The sequence below is a fragment of the Calypte anna genome, chromosome 4A, assembly GCF_003957555.1.
Source record: "Calypte anna isolate BGI_N300 chromosome 4A, bCalAnn1_v1.p, whole genome shotgun sequence".
Taxonomy (NCBI): domain Eukaryota; kingdom Metazoa; phylum Chordata; class Aves; order Apodiformes; family Trochilidae; genus Calypte; species Calypte anna.
In genome coordinates, this window is record NC_044248.1 from 16,726,314 (window position 1) to 16,745,858 (window position 19,545).

Sequence of the window (19,545 nt, forward strand, 5' to 3'; positions counted from 1 at the left end):
GGAGAAGGAGGTGGCGGCAGCAGCTGCGCCCCAGGCCCGCCGTGCCCCGCCCCGCCGCATCGCAGCCCTCCCCCGCCGTGGGCCGCCCGGCCATGTAGACGGGGCGGCGAGGCCGCCCTTCGCCGCGTAGCTTACTCTCTGCCGGCCGGCGCCATGGAGGACGTCGGCTCGGGCGTGAACGCGGACGCGGAGGTGCGGAAGCTGCAGGAGCTGGTGAAGAAGCTGGAGAAGCAGAACGAGCAGCTCCGCAGCCGCCACGGCTCCCTGCCCGCCGCCCCCGCCAGCCCCAAGCGCCTCCTGAGCGCTGGGCCCTCCCCGTCGCCCCCCGCCGCCTCCCCACCCGACGGCCGCTGCCTCAGCCCCAGGGCCGCCGCCCGGAGGCCGCCCCCCGAGGAACCCGGCGGCAGCGCGGCCGGCGAGGAGGGCAACAGCAATGGCAACGGCAACGGCCTCCTGGAGGACGCGGCGCTACTCAGGCCGGAGGAGCTGGAGAGGTTGGCCGGCTGCGAGGAGGACGAGACCGGCTGGTGAGGAGGCGGCCGGGGTGGGAATGGGGTGTGGGCCCCCTGCTCCAGCGGCGCCGGGAGGGGGGGAAGGCACCGACCTCCCCTTAGCCTGCTGCGCCCCGGAGGATGGAGCCGTTTCCAGACGTGTGGCCGGTGTCGGAGGTGGTCTGGGGGCTTTGTGTAGGGAGGGAGCCTCGCCCTCTGGGGCTGGATGATGGGGTGAGCTCTCCAGGAGGTACTGAAGCCTGTAGCAGAAGGGTGTTTCGGTTTCTGCTGCACATCACATCGCAGCTCCCTGGAGGCCTGCAGCTCTGTGCTTTTGTTCGGCCATGCTGAGAGTGTAACACTGGGTCACTTGGACACCGGAGCAGGCTCCGGCTCCGCTATGAGATCTATTGCTAGTGTTTTCACAAGTTGAGAAGGTGTGGAGGCGTGGAGAAACTAGTGGAAAATTCTGAGGCAGTGCAGAATTAGCCCACAGGTACTGTTACAGTTACTTCAAACATTCAGCGTTTATATTTTAAGGTTTGGCTTCATTCAGATGTGAAAGCAGCAAGTGTACTCCATCTCGTACATGTGTTTGCATTGCGTGTTTTCATTTATTGCTAACAAAGTAGGACCACGGTTTACCTCAGGCAGCTTCTTTCCTTTTAAATAGACTGCTTATCCTGCTGCTCCAGCTGAAACAGCTGCAGGTAGCTAGCTGTTCACCTTCTCTTTATTACACCTGGATGAGCTCCTATGGAGAACCAGAAAGGCTTGCTCGCTCTTAACATCATGCTGTGCTCCAGATGTCTTTTTAAAGTGCTCAACGCTTGTTGAGGAGCAATATTAGAGCTGCAGAGAAATAGTGAGAAGTGTAACGCCAACAGAGAAGCACAAGGGAATTGTATACAGGGAGGAAAAGTGTAACAAAAGAAGTCTGACTTGAGTCAGAGCTAGTTGTAGGTTCATCTACAAAGGTATTTTTTGGGAGTGAACATGCAGACAATTTTTAAAATAAACGGAATTTTCTTTCAGAGTTAGAAACACCTATGGAAAAGCTGGAATGATTCTTGGCATGAGCAATGTATTAGTTGTTCAGGGAGGAGACAATGTTTGCCCTTCCTTGCAGAAGTCATTTGCCTGACATCCAGCCTGATCCACTGGAGAAGTATGAGAGCATAGGTTTATTCTCATCCAACACAAGTTTACTAAATTAACACAAGGCGTCATCTTCCAGATTATGAGCCTGTGCAAAGTAACTACTCTTAGGTTTTATAATCTACTGGTTTCTAGCATGGGAGAGAAATAAAGTATACAAAATCCGTTTGTATAGTTTGGAGTGCGAGGTCAAATTTGTGTATGTCACGAATTCTAGTGACTATAGATATTATAATTTTAGATATTAATCCTAAATCATGGGCGATGATGCATATCTTCAGTGAAAGTGTCACAACAGAGCATACGGTGACAGTGGCAGCATAAAAGCTCTGTGGTTTTGTTTATACACTTCTGGACGCTCGTGGGCAGGCAGCATAGTTTGCTGGTGTCAAGTGTTTGGCATATTACTTACACTGCCTTTTACTGTGGCAGTCGTGTTCCTCTGCAAGTTCTAGTCCTCAAGAGACAGCAAAACATAAATGGAGTCTGTTAGATGTCTTCATTCCTTTCCTAATATTTTAGCAACTAAAATAGTAGTTTCAGACATGGGCCAATGACTGAGACCAGAAGCATACACCTAGAGAAGAGCAGTTAAAATTCATGTATTGTCATACATACCAATAAATATTGCTATGGAATTAAGAAAACTGTCTTTCGTGCTATGTTTTAATATTCACTTAATGATAACTGTGGTTCGGCTAGATTCATTATTTTTCCAAATTGTTCCTGGAATTTCTAAATACCATTTAATTCAACTGATGAGGCACTAAATACTCTAAAATCATTTTTTTCTTATGAAGGGGGGATAATTTGTATTTGGGCATATGATGAATGGATGCTATTGATCTAAGTTAAGTTGGAAACTTTCAGAGGGCCAGTGGAGCAGTCAGAAAGAAACAAGCCTGTGAAAACAGCAGGGATGATATAAGTGGATTTCTCTTCATAAAAGATTGCACTCTTGATGTCTTGGTTATGCAGAATCACTCAAAAAGTAATTGAGTCAACTCAAAGTGTGAATGTACTTGATGAGACTTAAACCTAGAGTAAACTCTTTCAGATTCAAATGGCTTTGGATCACTACTGCTTAACCCAAAATCCTGTTTAAACCATGGGATTATACCACTGTAGAAATCTAAAACCATTTACTAGCTGAGGAACCCTCACATGGAAACAAACTAAATTTAAATGACAGTTTGTACATAAAAAATGGATTCAGCTTTCCTGGTTTGATTGTTTATGTAAAGCTTAGATTTGTCTTTACTTTTGATTTCAAAAGGACTTGCTATGGGAGATAATAGATGATGAAGTGTGCTGGTTATCTCTAAGTAAAACAGGCCTTTTTTCAGTCCATGTACGTAAGTTCATACATTGTGAAATTGTGTGCAGCCTTCTAATGGCAGAAGAAAGTCTTAACTGCCAAAATTACACTGTCTTAAATTTAATGCTTTCATGACATTGGTGCCTGTGAAGTTTGGCTGTGATTTTAGGGTGGATACTGTGACTCAAATTGATTCCGGAATGTGGCTGGTTTTTTAAATCTACATTTTGGAGTTGATCAGCTCATTTAAAGTTTTTATTCTTTAAATGCATTTAGATACACAGGGCAGAAGTGTAAAATGAAAAATTAAAAAGAAGTTTGAAATCAACTAAGTTACTAACCAGTGAAAAGAACTTCTAAAAGAACTACTGCTTTAGTATTAGCATTAGTGATTAAAACAACATTCAGTATTAATGAGGTTTGGGACTGTTTATATTTTTGATTGTTTTTCTTTTCTGTGATTAGTTAAATCCAGATCTTTTTATGTTTTAAACAGTTTGACACATTAGGCAATCTTCAAATCATATGGTAAGCTACTAAAAATATTTCAGTGATTTTATGTTGAGTTTCTTGGCCATATGGTTTTGAATCCTGCTTAATATGCTGAAACTTTCTTCCTAATAGGGTACTGAAAGTTTCAGATGGGCACACAGGCACACGCACAGAGTACTGCCTGGAGACTGCTTTAGGCCTGCTAATTACTGCCTCAAGAAGTTACCAGTGACTTTGGTTATCTGTTCTGTGGGTGCTCCTTTTTAGCTGTTCTTGAATCAGATCAAAACAAATTGAATATTTCTTTTCAAATTTCAATCTGAACAGGGCTTTTAAAAGTAATTAATTAAAAAGAAGGAACTAGAGTGACAAAATCATCTAAAGCAGGATGATGTATACAGACAGCTCCTTGCCTGACTTGCTGGGTAAGTTTGGGTGTGGATGTGTAGCACATTCAGGACAGCTTGGTAACAGAGTGCAAGGTGGCTTGCTATGCTTCTTGTAAAAAAATAAGCTGTTCAGAGTTTATTGCAGGATAAGTGCACACGTGGGTAATTACTGTAGTTGAGTAATTGTGCTGCGAATCCACTGTAGTTGCCCTGTGCCAGCTTGTTACAAAGTCCCTTGTCTAAACTTGGTTGAGATCTCTTCTAAATGTGAGGAAAGCATACAGTGCTTTTTCTTCAGACTTACTCTTTTATGCACATAGTGCCTCTTACAGAACTTGTGTAAAGTTTTTATGCACGTAATTGCTCAGCAAACTTCAGAACAGTTGTGTCCTCTTTAAATGATGGGGCTATAAAAGCTAGCTTAGCACTTATCAATGTTTTTGTGCCACTGCAATCTAAAGTTTCCTTGGTAGGGCTGAAATAGCTAACAGCTGACTGACTTCATTTACAAACAAAGGGCAGTTACTGTGTGTTTAAAGTGAAATTGCTGGTGGTTTGTTAATAGTCCAAAGTAATTTTTAAGTGTTTTTTAATACCTCCTATTGGTTTGGTATACTGTTAATTTGAAATTGAGAGTGTACTTTTACTGTTATACACATTCTCATTCAGGAGTTACTTCTCTTAAATTGGTACCTATTTTTGATAGTACGTGTTTCTGTTCTGTTTGTGTTCTAGTCATCTATTTCAGTTAATTAACTATTTTGAGACATGGAGGATGAAAATGGGAGTGTTGTCTGTAATTACTGATTTTTAGCTCATTTTTCTCTGTGACCTTTGAGCACTAACTTTATGATTGGAACCCTAAAGTTTTCTGTAGTGGCCAAGTAGGGTGTGTTAGGATAGAGCTGCACATGAATGAATGGCATTTTATTAGTGTGGTTTAGGCCTCTTGGAAACTGAGTGGGTTCTGATCAATTCCTGCCCTGTGACCAAAGTAAAAGAGAAATTGATGTTTTTCATTTTATGGCAGATTAAATGTCGGTCTCATTTAAAGTGTTGGGGTTTGGTTTTTTGTTTTCTGTTTATTGAGAGTTTTTTAACCAAATTCAGATAATGGCTTCTCAAAATAGGAAGATAATTCGAAAAGAAGCATATGAGAAAACTAAGGATTAGAGAAGTTACCAGTTAGATGAAACAACTGGTGTAACATCAAATAATATTCCATTTGATTAATGTCTTTGATGCATCTGTTTGTTGTGAAACAGATGTTTGAGGTCTGGAGAAAGAACTTTATTCCATTTCTAACTTCTTGTGTGATACTGCTTTTAGACATGCTTGGTATTTTGATATTATGAAAGCTTTGATATTAATTTCCTTCATTGTTTTAATGGTATTTGTGAAATTTACCTTGTAATCATGTCTTGTTTAGGCATGATTTACGTTTCTACTTCTTGAAGCTTTTGGTAGTGCTCTCAAGCTCAGTAAGTAAGCAGACTTATTTTTGAACATGTTTAATAGGACACAGAACTTCTCGGCTTTTCTGGATTGTGTGTATCAACAATACCATATTAGAACATATATCCTCTAAAAACTTCCTTCTCAGAAGCTTCTCAAACAATGGACACTTGTACAGAGTTTGTGTGACAGTTCTAAAGAAGTTACCTGATGGTGTTACTGGAGTCTTCCAATCTTTTGGAGGCCTCTTTTCCCGTTCTACAACATCCCTTTCAGACAGCATGTTATTATGAGGAAATGAATAATAGCTATAATTTCCAGCACCTAACCAGAGCACAGCTAACTAGCTTTAATTGTTGGTGGCAGGAAGGTAGTTATGTTCCAGTTGCACTTTGCAACTTCTCTGAAAGCTCCAAATTCTACTTGAAAATTGCATAATGTAGTTGAGACTTGATGCTTTAATGTGGAGGTTTAATGAGATTGTCCAAGTATTTTTTTAGTATTCATCTCTTTATTTTAAGAGACCTGGAGCTTTGCTGTAATTCCTGCATCTCTCAAAAATAGAAACATTCAGCTAAGTACACCAACAAATTAGCAATTGCAGGCTGAGCAATGTCTCTCAGTCAGTTAGAACTGCAGGATAGGAACTTTGCAGGGGTGGGGAAGGAGGAAAGAGGAAATCTGTGGGCCAGATATGTCCAGGGATGTCACCTAGGTTTTGGTTGTTTTGAGTTTTTTTTCTGTACAGCCAGAGATTCTTGTGAGATCTTTAGCTGCAACTATTTATTCAAAATCACCTTAATTTTTGACTTAGAGAAATTGCTCCAAGTAGGATTTCCTGAAAGCTTTATATTGATCAAATTTTAGACTGGCACTGTTGTGTTCTATATTGTCTGTTTTTAAGACTGTCCAATATTGCTTTCTCCTGATTTTTTAGTAGCTTTTCCTTTCTGTATTTCCCTTCTGTGTTTTAGGGAACTTTCTTACTGATCTGTCCTTAGGTTTTTATTTTTTCTTTACATCACTTCAGGTTGCTTTCTTAATCCTGCTACATCTTTTGTCTGCTTTCTTGTTTCATTGCCTCTGTTGTACCTGCCAGTTTTCATTTAAAGTTAATGTGACTAAAATAAATGAGCTGTAGCTCGAGTTCCTTCCACTTGTCATCTTCTTTCTAATTCAGATCTGTGACTTCATATTCATCTGTTTTTCCTCTCACTCTTATACTAAGCAGTAGAAGAATTTTGATACAAGAAGACTTCCTTTCTCCCAGTTAGAATCTTGGCTTCTGGTTTCATGCCTGTGGCAACTAGTCTCTTGTATTTTAATGCACTGGGAGGTGTCCCTCAGGTGAGGTAATCCTTACACAGATATTCCATTCCTACCTCAGTGTAACATCCTCTTTCTTCAGAGCCTTCTCCAGCTCTGCTGTGTTCCAGTGCAACATGCTACAGCTTGTCCCATTTATTTGACATTGTCATATGAGCTTGTAGTGACAGTAGGCTTTCTGCAAAAGCTCTGCCCTTTTTGTGCTGCATGTTCCTGGAACTTATCAGTAGAGCCCTTGGCTGCTTTAAACTTTGGGTTGGCAGTGCTACTGTGGCATAGTTGACTAGTGACAGATGAAGGAGGGGAATATTACTCTGCAGCAGATTCATAGTGTCTGAGCTTCTCGAAGCTGTTTCAAAGTAGATGAAGCTTAAGAGCTCCTTTTTACATATTGTTTTCTTTTACTTGGCCTTGTGTCACTGAATTGTTGAGTCTTTACTCTTCTGTGGAGCAACTGGAGTAGATTTTTGTTGTGTTTGTATTTGTAGTGTGGGTGGTAACTAAGCTGTCGGCTTCCTCAATCGTTTTCAATTTCCTGTTTTGAGGATATGATTTATAAGTGTTTCAAGATGTATAAAATCATCCCAGTGTAATCTTCAGTCTTGAAGTTGTTGTGCAGACAGTTGGTTCTGTTGCTTTGCTGTAGACTACATTATCAGGTTCAAATGAGAATGAATCTCTCCTGGAAAGCTCTTCAGCTAATGAGAACCTCTATATCTTGGCTCAAACAGCAATCTGACAAAGATGATCACCTAGCTGTATGAAGTTACTTGTGCATGCTTTATAGTCTCCTTTCTGTTCTTTTTCCCTTCCTGCTGTTGGGAAGTAGTGGAAGCATTACTCTGATTTTTAGCTTTGCCCTTGGTCTTACTTTTTAAAATCCAAATTAGGCAAAGCAATTAAGTAAGTTTCAAAACCCGAGGTGGTCTGTTCTTTGTCAGATGAGAAAATAAGATCATTGATTTATAATGAGACTTGGTAACTGCATGACATGCAAGAATCTGTCCTGGAAGAGCCATTGTGTACTTCATTGATGCACATACACTAGGCATGGGAAGGTGGAGTTGCATGAAATGTATACACTCTGAAGTGCTGTCTTGAAATGTAAGGTGTGAAACAAGGGCTGCTGAAGGAAAAACAGTTGACTAAAAAGTGGGAGAATTTGCAATATATTTTTGGCTAGAAGGGGAGGTGTAAAAGTGGAAGCTGCATAGGCCTGGATCGTCCCAATAAATACACTACTTGTGAAACAAATGCAACAGTTGGAGGTGGCAGAAAATAACGTGTTGAAGCTTAAAATACCAGTGCCATCTTGATTAGACTAGTTTTGAAGGTTTGTTGAAGATACTGCTTTCGTGTGTCTTTCAAAGAGGACATGCCCTTTAATTTCTTGCCAGTTACACTGTTACTGTAAACACTTTGTATGTGCATGGGACTTCTCAAACATTGCAAGGCATGTCGGCTATCCAGAGAGTGAGGAGGGAGTCTAACCTGGACAGCACAAAAATTGGCTTTGTTGCTTTTGACATTACTTTGTATTGTGTAAATGTACCTTAGGAGAGGTAAGAGTACAGGCAAATAAAAACTGAAAAGGCAGTAAATCTGAAGTTTGAGGCAGCTCTTAAATGTTAAGCATTACTTTTACCTATACACAGATAATCACAGACAGTACAGCAATTTCTGTGATTGTTTACATAGAACTGTAAAAATTGAGTGGGTCTTGTGCTTTCCAGGGGTCTTCAGGACTATAAATATGTGATGGGCTCTTAGATTTTCCTGTAGGCAGAGAGCCTGTGAAGATTTTAAGGATTTCTACAAAATCCATTTTAACAACCATCATGACACTAGCTAGAGCATAAGGCAGATGGACTGAAGTATGTAACAGTGGCTATTTGCATTTCTACAAACAGCTTCATTTTTGTTTGAAAATCTGCCAGGTAATAAAAATTCCCTCTCCTGCACTTGCAAACACAGCTTTCTAGTTTCAGAGTTTAGGAGGGAAGAGTGTTTCAGAGCATGCTGTAAACAAAATGATCAGTATTTTGGGTGAGATATTAAGGGAGGTTTGATCAGCATGCTTCTTGGAAAGCCTTTGTAAGAAGTGACCTTAAGGGCAGTAATTAAAAAAAAATCTTCTAAATCTGTTTATAAAACAGAGTAAAAGTTCTAGAATTACAGAGGAAGGATTAGATAATAATCTAATAGGGCTTTGGGGAAAAAACCTGTGTTGCTGATGTCATTGGCATGAAGGAGACAAGAATTTTTGCTATCTGTTTTGTATGGAAACAGCCTGATTACGCTGTCAAATGTTCCTCAGTTACAGTGTGTGACATACAACCATGTTAACTTGGAGTATGAAGTCATTACCCCTAGAAGAAACACATTTAACCATTTCTGAATATGCATAAGCTCTACTCAGAGCTGTAGATCTTGCAGTTCACCGTTGTCTTTTGCTGAAGCACTATCCCAAGTTTGTCTCTAGCCTAAAGATAAGACTCAGATATGTCTGAGTGTGTGATTGGTTGTGACTTTTTCTTTAATCTGTTTGTTGAGGGAGAAGAAATGTTCAGATAATTTTTTAGAGCCTTTAAACTGGAATACTTCTTTCTTCAGTCATTAAATGCTGATGTAAAATAAATGAATGGAGATGCTGATGGGCAAGGGCCTCAGCATGTCCTGCGTAAGTGTGATCTCATTGTTTCTCTTGTTCCTTGTTTTTAATGCTTTCCTGAATACCACTTAGGTCAGAGATAGTTCCTTTGCTCTCTGAAGGAAAAGCAGAGGATCAGGATCTAGGATGGAATTTATAAGTAAAAATATTTTTTTTTTCCCAAGGCTACTGAAATAGTGGCTGTGTTCCATGCACTTTAGTACGGTTCCTTGGCTATTGAGATGCTTATTATTTGCTATATCTCCGAGTTTAGGAAACAGTTGCATATTGAACAGTACCTTATTTTCTTCTTTCAGGTGACTGTTACTTAAATCGGAAAAGATTAATCTTGATTTTTACATTTCGGTGACATAGTGAAATTGTCTGTATATCTAATGTGTCTGGAAAGTGAAGGCCTTCTTTCTTCTGGCCAGTCAGTTGCCAGAGGTCTTTGGGTTAGCCATATGTTATCAGTGTTCTTCCATATCCAAAATAGTTAAAGGTAAAACTGGTGCTTTCTTTCTGTTTGGGGTTGTACTGTAGGTGTAGCATAAAATCAGAAATATCATTGTGTGTGTGATATTTTTCTTACATTCCTGATCTTATGTTAATTTTATCTGACTTCATGGTTTTCTGCTGTTTTTGGTTTTTTTTCTCTCTCCTTTTCAGGTTATATACATCCCCAAAGAAGAAACTGACTCCAATGCAAAAATGTGTCAGTCCTTTAGTTTGGTGCAGGCAGGTGTTGGATTACCCAAGCCCTGACATTGAATGTGCTAAAAAGTCACTGATCCACAGGCTGGAACAGACAATGTCAGGTGAGTTCCTCTATATTAACACCACTGGGTTCTACATATTTATTCTGAAACAATCAATTAACTGATAATTGTGAGAGAAGATGTTGAGATCCAGCAGTTACTTCTGTCTAAAGTTTCCATTGTGGGTTTCAAAGAATAATTAAACTAATTTTCTGGATTGTATAAATAAAAGGAAAGGAAGCATTGGACCCTTAGTTTTATAGTAACTGCATGGTTACATTTTGGTCAGAAGTTCTTAGGAAGAAACAAACATCCTTAATTTGATTTTTTTGTATTATTTTAAAATAGAAGAATGTATTAAACTACTGTAATTGTTAGGTTCTTGTCAGTATGTTGACATGGAACTTAGTTTTCTGCTACATGAGCGGTTTTATTTCATCTAAGAAAACAAAAGCTGAAGTTCTTGAATATTTTAGGGAGGTAATACTGATTTCTGTGCCTCCTTATCCCTGATGATTCAAGATCCTGTCACAGATTAAAAAATCTAGAATCTGTGACTTGCTCGATACAAATTGGTTACAATCAAAGCTTGAGAAGGACTGAGTGTATAGCCCTGTGAGGATGAAAGCCTTCATTCTCCACCCTTTTATTCCCTGCTTTTTGATGTCTAACCAGCAGCAAAATGCCAAAGGTCTGATTAAAATTCTCTGTCCATCTAGTTTCTTGCTTTATTTTTACTTTTTTTTCTTTGTTAAAGTCTACTTTTCCTTTTTTTAAAAAAAGCTATGCTGAGAAGCACAAGAGTGTATTTCATGTTGGCTGGAAACCATGGCTTCCACTGTATGGCATTTTAAAATTATCTAGGGGTAGAGGACATCAAGGAAGCAGCCACAGGAACAGAGAAATGCTTCAGGAAAGAATTACTCGAAAAAATTCTTAAGACAGAGCTGCACAGAATCAGAAAGGAGTAACTTTGATCAAATTGCGTTTTTCGTTGAGGCAGCATTTTTATTTAAATACTTGAAATCAAATGTATCATCAGTATAGCTGGTAGAACAACTGTGTGGCTGTATCTGTAAAATCTGTCATTTTCACACAGTTTGACTTTTCAGTTCAACATTGAGCTTGTTCAAAACCAACCATTACTTACCTAACTTTGGTCTCAGTGTTAGGCTTTGCTAGTTATAATTTTGAATACTGTAGGGACTGCTAGAATAAATTTGTCCCATAATTGTGTAAAAAATATCAGGTCCTTGGCATTTGGAAAAATTACATCTGTTCACACATTAAGTCTTCTGAACATACGTAGAGTTTTTTGTACTCAAATTTTTACTACTATTTTCCAGAGCAAAAGACAGAGGTCAAGACCAATTAGACCAAGTGTTGACTAAAATCAGATGCTTCATACTGTTTCTGATTGTTACAAAAGACAATTTACCTTAAAATAAAACATTGATCATTAACTCTACCTTCTGGTGTGAAAGCTAATGTGTGATCTTTTGTAAGCAAATGTTTCATCTAATACAGCATCATTTTAGTGTTCAGAATTGGTAAACTGTCTTAGTAATGTTGTCTGACCTTCCAAATAAAAAACGTAGCTCTACTTGTAAAAATAGTAAGGTCTTCTGAAGTTACAGAAATCCCTGTTTGAAAAACTTCAGGAAAAATGTTTTAGATACAGCTTTTTTTTTCCTGGGGAAAAGTACTGTGCCGAGAAGTTTGCTTTAGCTAGGATGAAAACTGCTGCTGCATTTGGAGCGCATCATGTATCAGAGTGTACTTTTTATATGCAACAGAAGTATCCTTTCATCTGTATGTGTACAAAGAAATCTGTATGTGATCAGATGTATTTTGTATCATTATGGATATTATGTACAAAGCTTGTTTTGATGGTTATACAGTAGTACAATTGTTTTCTGATTTGTGGTTAATATTTTAAAATACTTATCTGTGTAAAAAGTATGATATGAAGAACTGTTGTGCAGACTTGTTTTAGGGGTTTTTTTTTTACTGACATTTTCAGCAGGAGATGAAAAGTACATTTTTTTTTTCCATGAGAAAAAAGGTCTAGTTGGAGTAGATGCTTTGGGGTTCCTGTGGGAATGCCAGAAAAACTTGCTATCAAAGGAGTTGTAATGTCAGAGTCAACTGGAATATATCTGGCTTATAATTACTGGTTTTGTTAACTGAGCTTTAAAATAAAATGAGGATTTCCCTTCTGACACTCTCCAAACAAATTGGAATTACCTCAGTAAAACTTGATAGAATTCATTGAAATTATTAATTGCAGAAATTAGTACTTATGGTTTAATACTTACAGTGAATGCTGGAATATAAACTTTCCACCCTCCATCTGTAACTGTCTTCACTCTAATTAAAGCAGTGGTATTATTAACTGGTTTACACTCCAGATCCTTTACATGATATGCAGTTTAAGGAATTTGCTGCAAAGTCAACTTTAATTAGTGCTGCATTCTGCCATCCTTTGGGTTAGATAGGGGGGTTTTTTGAAAGTAGTAAAAAGTCCACTGATGAAGTCCATCGAAATATTCTAAATATTCTTAATTAATAATAATAATAAATTAATTAACATAACTTAAGTCCACTTTAGTAGGCTGGATAATAGTGCAGCCCCTCCATTGCTTGTTCTAAACAACTGAGAAGGCAGTGACCAAGAGCAAAGCAGGGTGGGAGGAGGAGCTGAAGCAGGCTTTGCTGCTGAAAGCAACATTCCATGCAACTGTTGTCTCATGTGGCTTCTTGTAATGTCAAAACAACAAAATCCTACACTGAATGAAAAGATTTTTAGTTAAAAAATTAGAATTCAGGTTGTTGTTTTTTTTCTCAACTATTACCAGTAGCTGTTGGAGGCCTTTTTCAGTAACAGAAATGTCACACAGTTTTCTTTAAATAGCTTAATTTCTGCTGTTTGATTTAGGGTTTTTTAGAACCAATGTGCCAGGCCTGTTCTTGTCAGTTTATAATGGATATGCATCTTTTCAATACTGTCTTTCCTTAAAGAGTTAAGTTTCTAGCATGTATTTGAGCAGCAACTTAATCTAACCTACATGCACATATCATAAAGTATGTAGCTTCCGGCTTAGTGTTTTGCAGTTTAGTTTTTCTTTGTTAAAATACAACAGGCATAAAATACTTCCAGCACTAAAGGAACTGAATTTTACCAAAAGTGACCTAACTTCCATTGGTTCCCACTTCCCCTGCTGCAGTTCCATTTTCTGTTTATATTAAAATAAAATGTAAATTTCTGCACAAAACAGTCATTTAAGTAACCTGGAATTAGGGGAATTGCAGTATCATCATGAAGATAGTTTACCAGTTGTTAAAATTTATCTGACAACACTTTAACATCAAAATATTTATAATAAATAGCAAAGTACCCCATTTTTTGATCTTATATTGAATAAATGAAACCCATAGACATCAAAATCCCAAAGCATTAGAACAGGAGGTGTAAAGAAGGGAATAAATCCTACAGTCAGTTTGCATTATTGTGCCCAGAAAGTTCATGGTAGCCAGAAATACAAACTGGAGCATTTCATAGAATCATAGAATCCTAGGGGTTAGAAGGGACCTCGAAAGATCATCTAGTCCAACCCCCCCTGCCAGAGCAGGGCCACCTAGAGTACATCGTGCAGGAACGTGTCCAAGCGGGTTTTGAATGTCTCCAGTGAAGGAGACTCCACGACCCCCCTGGGCAGCCTGTTCCAGGGCTCTGTCACCCTCACAGTAAAAAAATTTTTTCGAATATTCAACTTGAACCTCCTGTGCTCCAATTTACACCCATTACCCCTTGTCCTATCACTGGTCATCACTGAGAAAAGCCTAACTCCATCTCCCTGACACTCACTCCTTACATATTTGAAAACATTGATGAGGTCACCCCTCAGTCTCCTTTTCTCCAAACTAAAGAGACCCAGCTCCCTCAGCCTTTCCTCATAAGGGAGATGTTCCACTCCCTTAATCATCTTAGTAGCTCTGCGCTGGACTCTTTCAAGCACTTCCCTGTCCTTGAACTGAGGGGCCCAGAACTGGACACAATACTCCAGGTGCGGCCTCACCAATGCAGAATAGAGGGGGAGGAGAACCTCTCTTGACCTACTAACCACACCCTTTCTAATGCACCCCAGGATGCCATTGGCCTTCTTGGCCACAAGGGCACATTGCTGGCTCATGGTCATCCTCTTGTCTACCAGGACCCCCAGGTCTCTTTCACCTACACTGCTCTCCAGCAGGTCAGCCCCCAACCTGTACTGGGACATTGTGTTGTTCTTCCCCAAATGCAAAACTCTACACTTCCCCTTGTTGAACTTCATCATGTTTCTCTCTGCCCAACTCTCCAGCCTGTCTAAGTCTCTCTGAATGGCAGCACGGCCTTCTGGTGTGTCAGCCACTCCTCCCAGCTTAGTGTCATCAGCAAACTTGCATTTCCCATACTTAATGTTTATTTTTTATCATAGTTTATGCTTTGTGGAATTTTGCAGATGGTATTGCTTATTTCTGTGGTGCTAGTCTTCAGATTACTTCCTGAAATACTGTATGATCTAGACAGGCCTGTGAATTCTGGAGAACTAGGACCTGATGGTGTGCTCTGGTTTGTATCTGTAGGGTGTAGGTTAGCATAGCTTAGCTACTGCAGTGTTCTGAGTTGCTTCCCTCCTCCCTCCCAACACTTCACTGAACATTTTGAAGAGATCAGTTGTAGTCATCTTAGATCTGATTTTTTCCAAGGAAAATACTTGTTGCTATCTTGTCTTGCCCTATTCTTCTCCTCACCACATGGTTGTATCTAGGAGATGAAGTCAGCTGAAAAGCTTCCTGGTGAAGTGTTGTACTTGAATTGTGTAACTAAATCACAGAAGATATCAAAGCTTTGGTTTTTGGTGGTTTTTTTTTTTCATTGATTCCTTCTGTATAATTTGACACTTTCCTTCTCCTTTGCACAGCTCTCAAGAGACAGAGTTTGTACAGCAGCCCTTTCAGTGCAGTCAGCTATGCGAGCCCCTATAGTCCAAATACCAGTAGTCCCTACAGCAGTGGTTTCAACTCTCCCTCCTCAACACCAGTGAAATCTGCTTTAGTGAAACAGCTCATACCTCCTGGTACCTCAGGTAAGTGTGTCTGTGTGTGGTCTCTCCCTTTCATCTTTCTCCTCTTCCTATCAAAAACATGTACTTGGATAGATTGCATGTGCATTGCACACCAAGGCTTGTCCTCGTGGGATGCTTGCACTGTGCAGTATTGAAGTGTTTTAGAAAGGTATTTTTTGCAAACTTTCTGGCATCAGATAGATTAAAATGCTTTCTTTGGTTGTCCGTATCCCTAAAATCACTGATGCATATTAGCAGTTAGACCAGAACATGCAGCACTAATTCTGTGGAGACCCAGCACACATAAGTGGCTTCTAGAATTAGTCCTGTAATTGGGATGCAAGTTGTATTTAAAGATACAGGTGCTGGCAGTAGTCTTTGCATCTACTCTGTTCCTTATTAGCTGAAATATTTGGTGTCCATTGTGTGCATCTGAGGTGTGAAAAATATAATTAAGCAAGAGGCATGTATTTTGATGGTAGGCATTCTATAAAGTTCTGCAGTCATCAGTGTAAATGGTAACTTTTGGCACCATTTTCTGCCTTTATTCTGCATAATGGACACTTTCTTCACATCAGAATAAGTGATGTCAGGACCATCTCTCTGAAGTCAGAATGCTGGTATATTATATGTGCTTTAACTCAAGTTACTTTGAAGGGAAGATGAAAAAAACATTGCATTGACAATCCAACTATCTGTAGTTTGCTGTGGACTTGCAACGAGAAGCCTGCTCTCCAGTATGTTCACCAAAGCCATTCCCCAGGTTTTGTTTTAATCTATGTAGATCTGCTCTGCATGGTGTGCTACGATGTGGTACCTGCTTTCAGGACAGATGAAAGGGGGCAGCAAATGGGTGGGGTTTCTCTAATAGGTTAGAGTTTAGCAAAGGTGTGTGCAACAGAAGAGATACTATTTTCAGACAAACTGTATTTTAAGTATTCTCTACTGAATCATTATTCATTGGATTCTTTATTGCCAAGAAAGATATAGTCAAACTTAGGTTTCTGGTGTATGAAATATGAGAAAAAAAGCACAAATGGAACAGGTATGCAGTTGCTTTTTCTGCAAGAGCTGTGCAGACTTCGTAGCAGTTGAAACTTGGTATAGGTCAATCAGATTATATGCCATTTATTTTGGTGGTAAATTTATTTTACCACCACTGTAGTGATTTTATAAAGTGGGTCATTTTTTAGAAGGTAATGGCTAAGCTCTACAAGCCTAAATTGCATTTTCAGTTTGGGTTTGCTGTCAGATGTTTCAAATGGTCTGTCAGACTCTGTCTTACTCAATTTGTTTTCAAATTGGTGGTTCTTTTTTGCCTTTTTTTAAACATTTCCTATACTTCATTTTCTTTCTGTAGGTCATCTTAAAAGTTCAGCAGATAGAAATCCTCCACTAAGTCCGCAGTCTTCTCTGGACAGTGAATTAAGTGCATCAGAGATGGATGAAGACTCTATTGGGTCTAATTACAAACTAAATGATGTTACAGATGTTCAGATTTTAGCACGAATGCAGGAAGAAAGTAAGTATTTTTCATTCTGGGAACAAAGTAGAGCAGTTGATCTTTTTTCATTAATAAGCACAGGAGCGCTTGCTTAGCAGGAATGTAAGAGGGGTGCAGATTCCACTGTAGGTATACAAAAGTAGTTTTCCTGAAAAGGCCGAGTAATGACTTCTGTTTCCAGGATAAGGAAAGGAAGTTACTGTGCAAAAGTGTCCTTTTGGAACGTGAACAAAAGAAATGCTAGAGAGTATGGATGTGCACATCAATAGTATGTGCTAAAAAGATGGTCATTAGACTGGACTACTGCCTGCCACCAGTCTTCTCAGGAGATTCATATTTTCCAAATTTAATCCAGTCTTGTCAACATTGGTAAACAATGATTTAACCAATCATTGAAATATAAAGTCAGTATGGCAAAGAATAGTTAAGAAAAGCACCACAGCATACTGATGATTGAGGTAGAAGGATAAGGAATGAGCTCACCTTCTTATTTCAAGACATCAGTTGGAAGATAATTTTTCTTGGTACTTACCTGGAATTAATTTGATGCTTCAAATAATAGGGGTTGATGTGACCCAAATTTGAGTGTGGGCACTGGGTAGATGTTTGTATGCACTGTCTGTAGTTTGAATCATTTGTGGACTGGAAGCAAGCAAGCAATATTCTCATTGTTTCCAGGCCTCCGACAAGAGTATGCTGCAACTGCTTCTCGGCGTAGTTCTGGTTCTTCCTGCAATTCTACAAGGCGAGGCACATTCAGTGACCAGGAGCTCGATGCACAGAGTTTGGAAGATGAAGAAGATGGCACCCATCACACAGTGCACCCTGCTGTTAACAGGTTTTCACCATCACCTCGCAGTTCTCCCTGGCCCTCACCAAAACAATCTCCAAGGAATTCTCCTCGCTCCCGATCGCCTGCTCGAAGCATCGAATACAGCAGAGTGTCACCCCAGCCCATGATCAGCCGTCTGCAGCAACCTCGTCTTTCACTTCAAGGCCATCCTGCAGATTTGCAGACTAGCAATGTCAAAAGTGAAGGTAAAAAGCTCCAGCTCAAATTCATCACACAAGTAGTGTAGTTTCTGTGTTTTGGCCAGTGTGCAGTGCTAAAACTGTGTAATGCCTGTGTAATGTCATGGTTTAATCTCAGGGTTAAAGAAAAAGCAGAGCAAGCAAAGCTTAAGTTCTGCTGAGGAACCCTTTGAGTCAGATGAGCTGATAGGCTTGTATTTATTTTAGATGTTATCTAGTCACTCTGGGTTTAATTGAGTTTCATTGTGACCAAGTTGATTCTGTGGCAGGCAAATGCACTAAAATAAAGCAAAGCCCGAGGGAAGCTATTATTCACGGGTAGGGTCAGGCCTTGCAGATGACAGGATAAAATGCAGGGAGACTAACTGGTTAGATAAGAGTAAGTGGCAATTTATGCATACTTCTAGACTCTGAGGTAGCTGAATGCTTTCTTTTGGCAGGGCAGGACTCTGAACTCTTTGAGCATGAACATAGCCTTAAAACTACTAGTACTTAAGTCATGCTTTTTCTCATACTTTAGATATCTCAAAGCTGTACAAATTGCTGTGTAATAATAAAAAAAACCAACAACCCAAACCTTGCAGTAGACTTGACACAATTCTACTATGCATAGAACAAAATAAGGTAATCTTGATATGACTTTGATTCCTGAATGTACTGTTTTCTGGTAGCAATCTGGCAGAAACTCTTTTAACTAGCGTGAAATTTCACAAGCATATTCCCATTGTAACAAATGTAGTTATTACCTGGCAAATTAAAGCTTTAATTCAGAAAGAATATACATTTAGGTATTAAGAATTCACCTTACGCTTTTCATCTTTCAGGCTAAGGTGCAAAATATATCTGCAGTAGAGATGACACAGAAATGCATTTTTAAACAGTTTATTTTCTGCATGGTTTTTGTGTTAGTTGGAGTTGGTTTTTCTCCATTAATGTAACAAACAGGACTACGTTGTCTACAGAATTTCATTGACTAAGAAAGCATATAATTTTAATCAGGAAAATTAGTGTGCTAGGCTAAAGCTTTTGGAGAAGATGATCCTGCAAATTTTACCATTCAAGAATATCTTTGGAAGGGTTAGCTCAGTCTCCTCTAATAATAGTGTACTGAGGAAATGTTAGGTAACATAGGGAAATGTAGAATGCAAAAGCTATTCTGTTATATCATGACTTGGTTGAGAATTCCTTTCTCATTCTTTTATTGGGGTTTCATGAAAGTCTTAATGTGTGCTAGATGAGCTACAACAAAAATACTCCATGAGAGGCAAGGTACTAAAAGCTGGTATCCCACATACCAGAAGAGCATTCAAAATAGAGCATGCAACACTTGTTTATGAAACACTTCCAAGGAATTCTCTTGCAGAGTTTTTTGTGCACTTGAATGTTGCTTGGATATTCAGAGTCAATACAGGCAGCAGTCCAAAAGAGTTTTTGTGGTTTTTTGGGGTTTTTTTTGTTTTTTGGGGTTTTTTTGGGTTTTTTAATTTCCATTTCCTCTAGAATGGTTAGACTCTTAATTTTGTTTTCATCTTCAGTACTTGTGCATGGTTAGCTTACTTCTTTCCTGCATCCTTCTACAGAATCAGGTTGGCCATTCATCCTGACAAGGCACCTGCAGTCTTCTATTCAAAGTATGTCATCAACCCAGCTCTGCATGGGTTGGAGATACACAAAATGCCATTAGACTTGAGGAATATTTAATGGCATCTTTTGGTAGCCTGTGAGCAGTGGTACAAATTTTAGAAGACCCATTAAGAACCAGTATTAGCTGAGTAGATAGTCAAGTCATATGTGAAAGATGAAGCATAACTGGACATTTCAGTAATTCTGAATGTGATGCATGAAGAGTTTCTTTCAAAGTGGG

The 19,545-nt window shown here is 39.3% G+C and overlaps 1 protein-coding gene across 2 annotated transcripts in view; it reads left to right on the forward strand.

Moving 5' to 3' along the window:
• Positions 1-19,545, forward strand: part of SLAIN2 (SLAIN motif family member 2) — a 33,543-nt gene continuing 13,998 nt past the window's right edge. The window contains exons 1-5 of one of the 2 annotated variants that reach the window (XM_030449789.1): positions 1-527; positions 9,949-10,097; positions 15,002-15,166; positions 16,506-16,667; positions 17,328-17,687. In XM_030449789.1, the coding sequence (XP_030305649.1) occupies positions 154-527; positions 9,949-10,097; positions 15,002-15,166; positions 16,506-16,667; positions 17,328-17,687 (1,210 nt within the window). In that variant the 5' untranslated portion in view covers positions 1-153. The remainder of the gene's footprint in view (positions 528-9,948; positions 10,098-15,001; positions 15,167-16,505; positions 16,668-17,327; positions 17,688-19,545) is intronic. The other variant, XM_008491819.2, reaches the window with a different exon arrangement.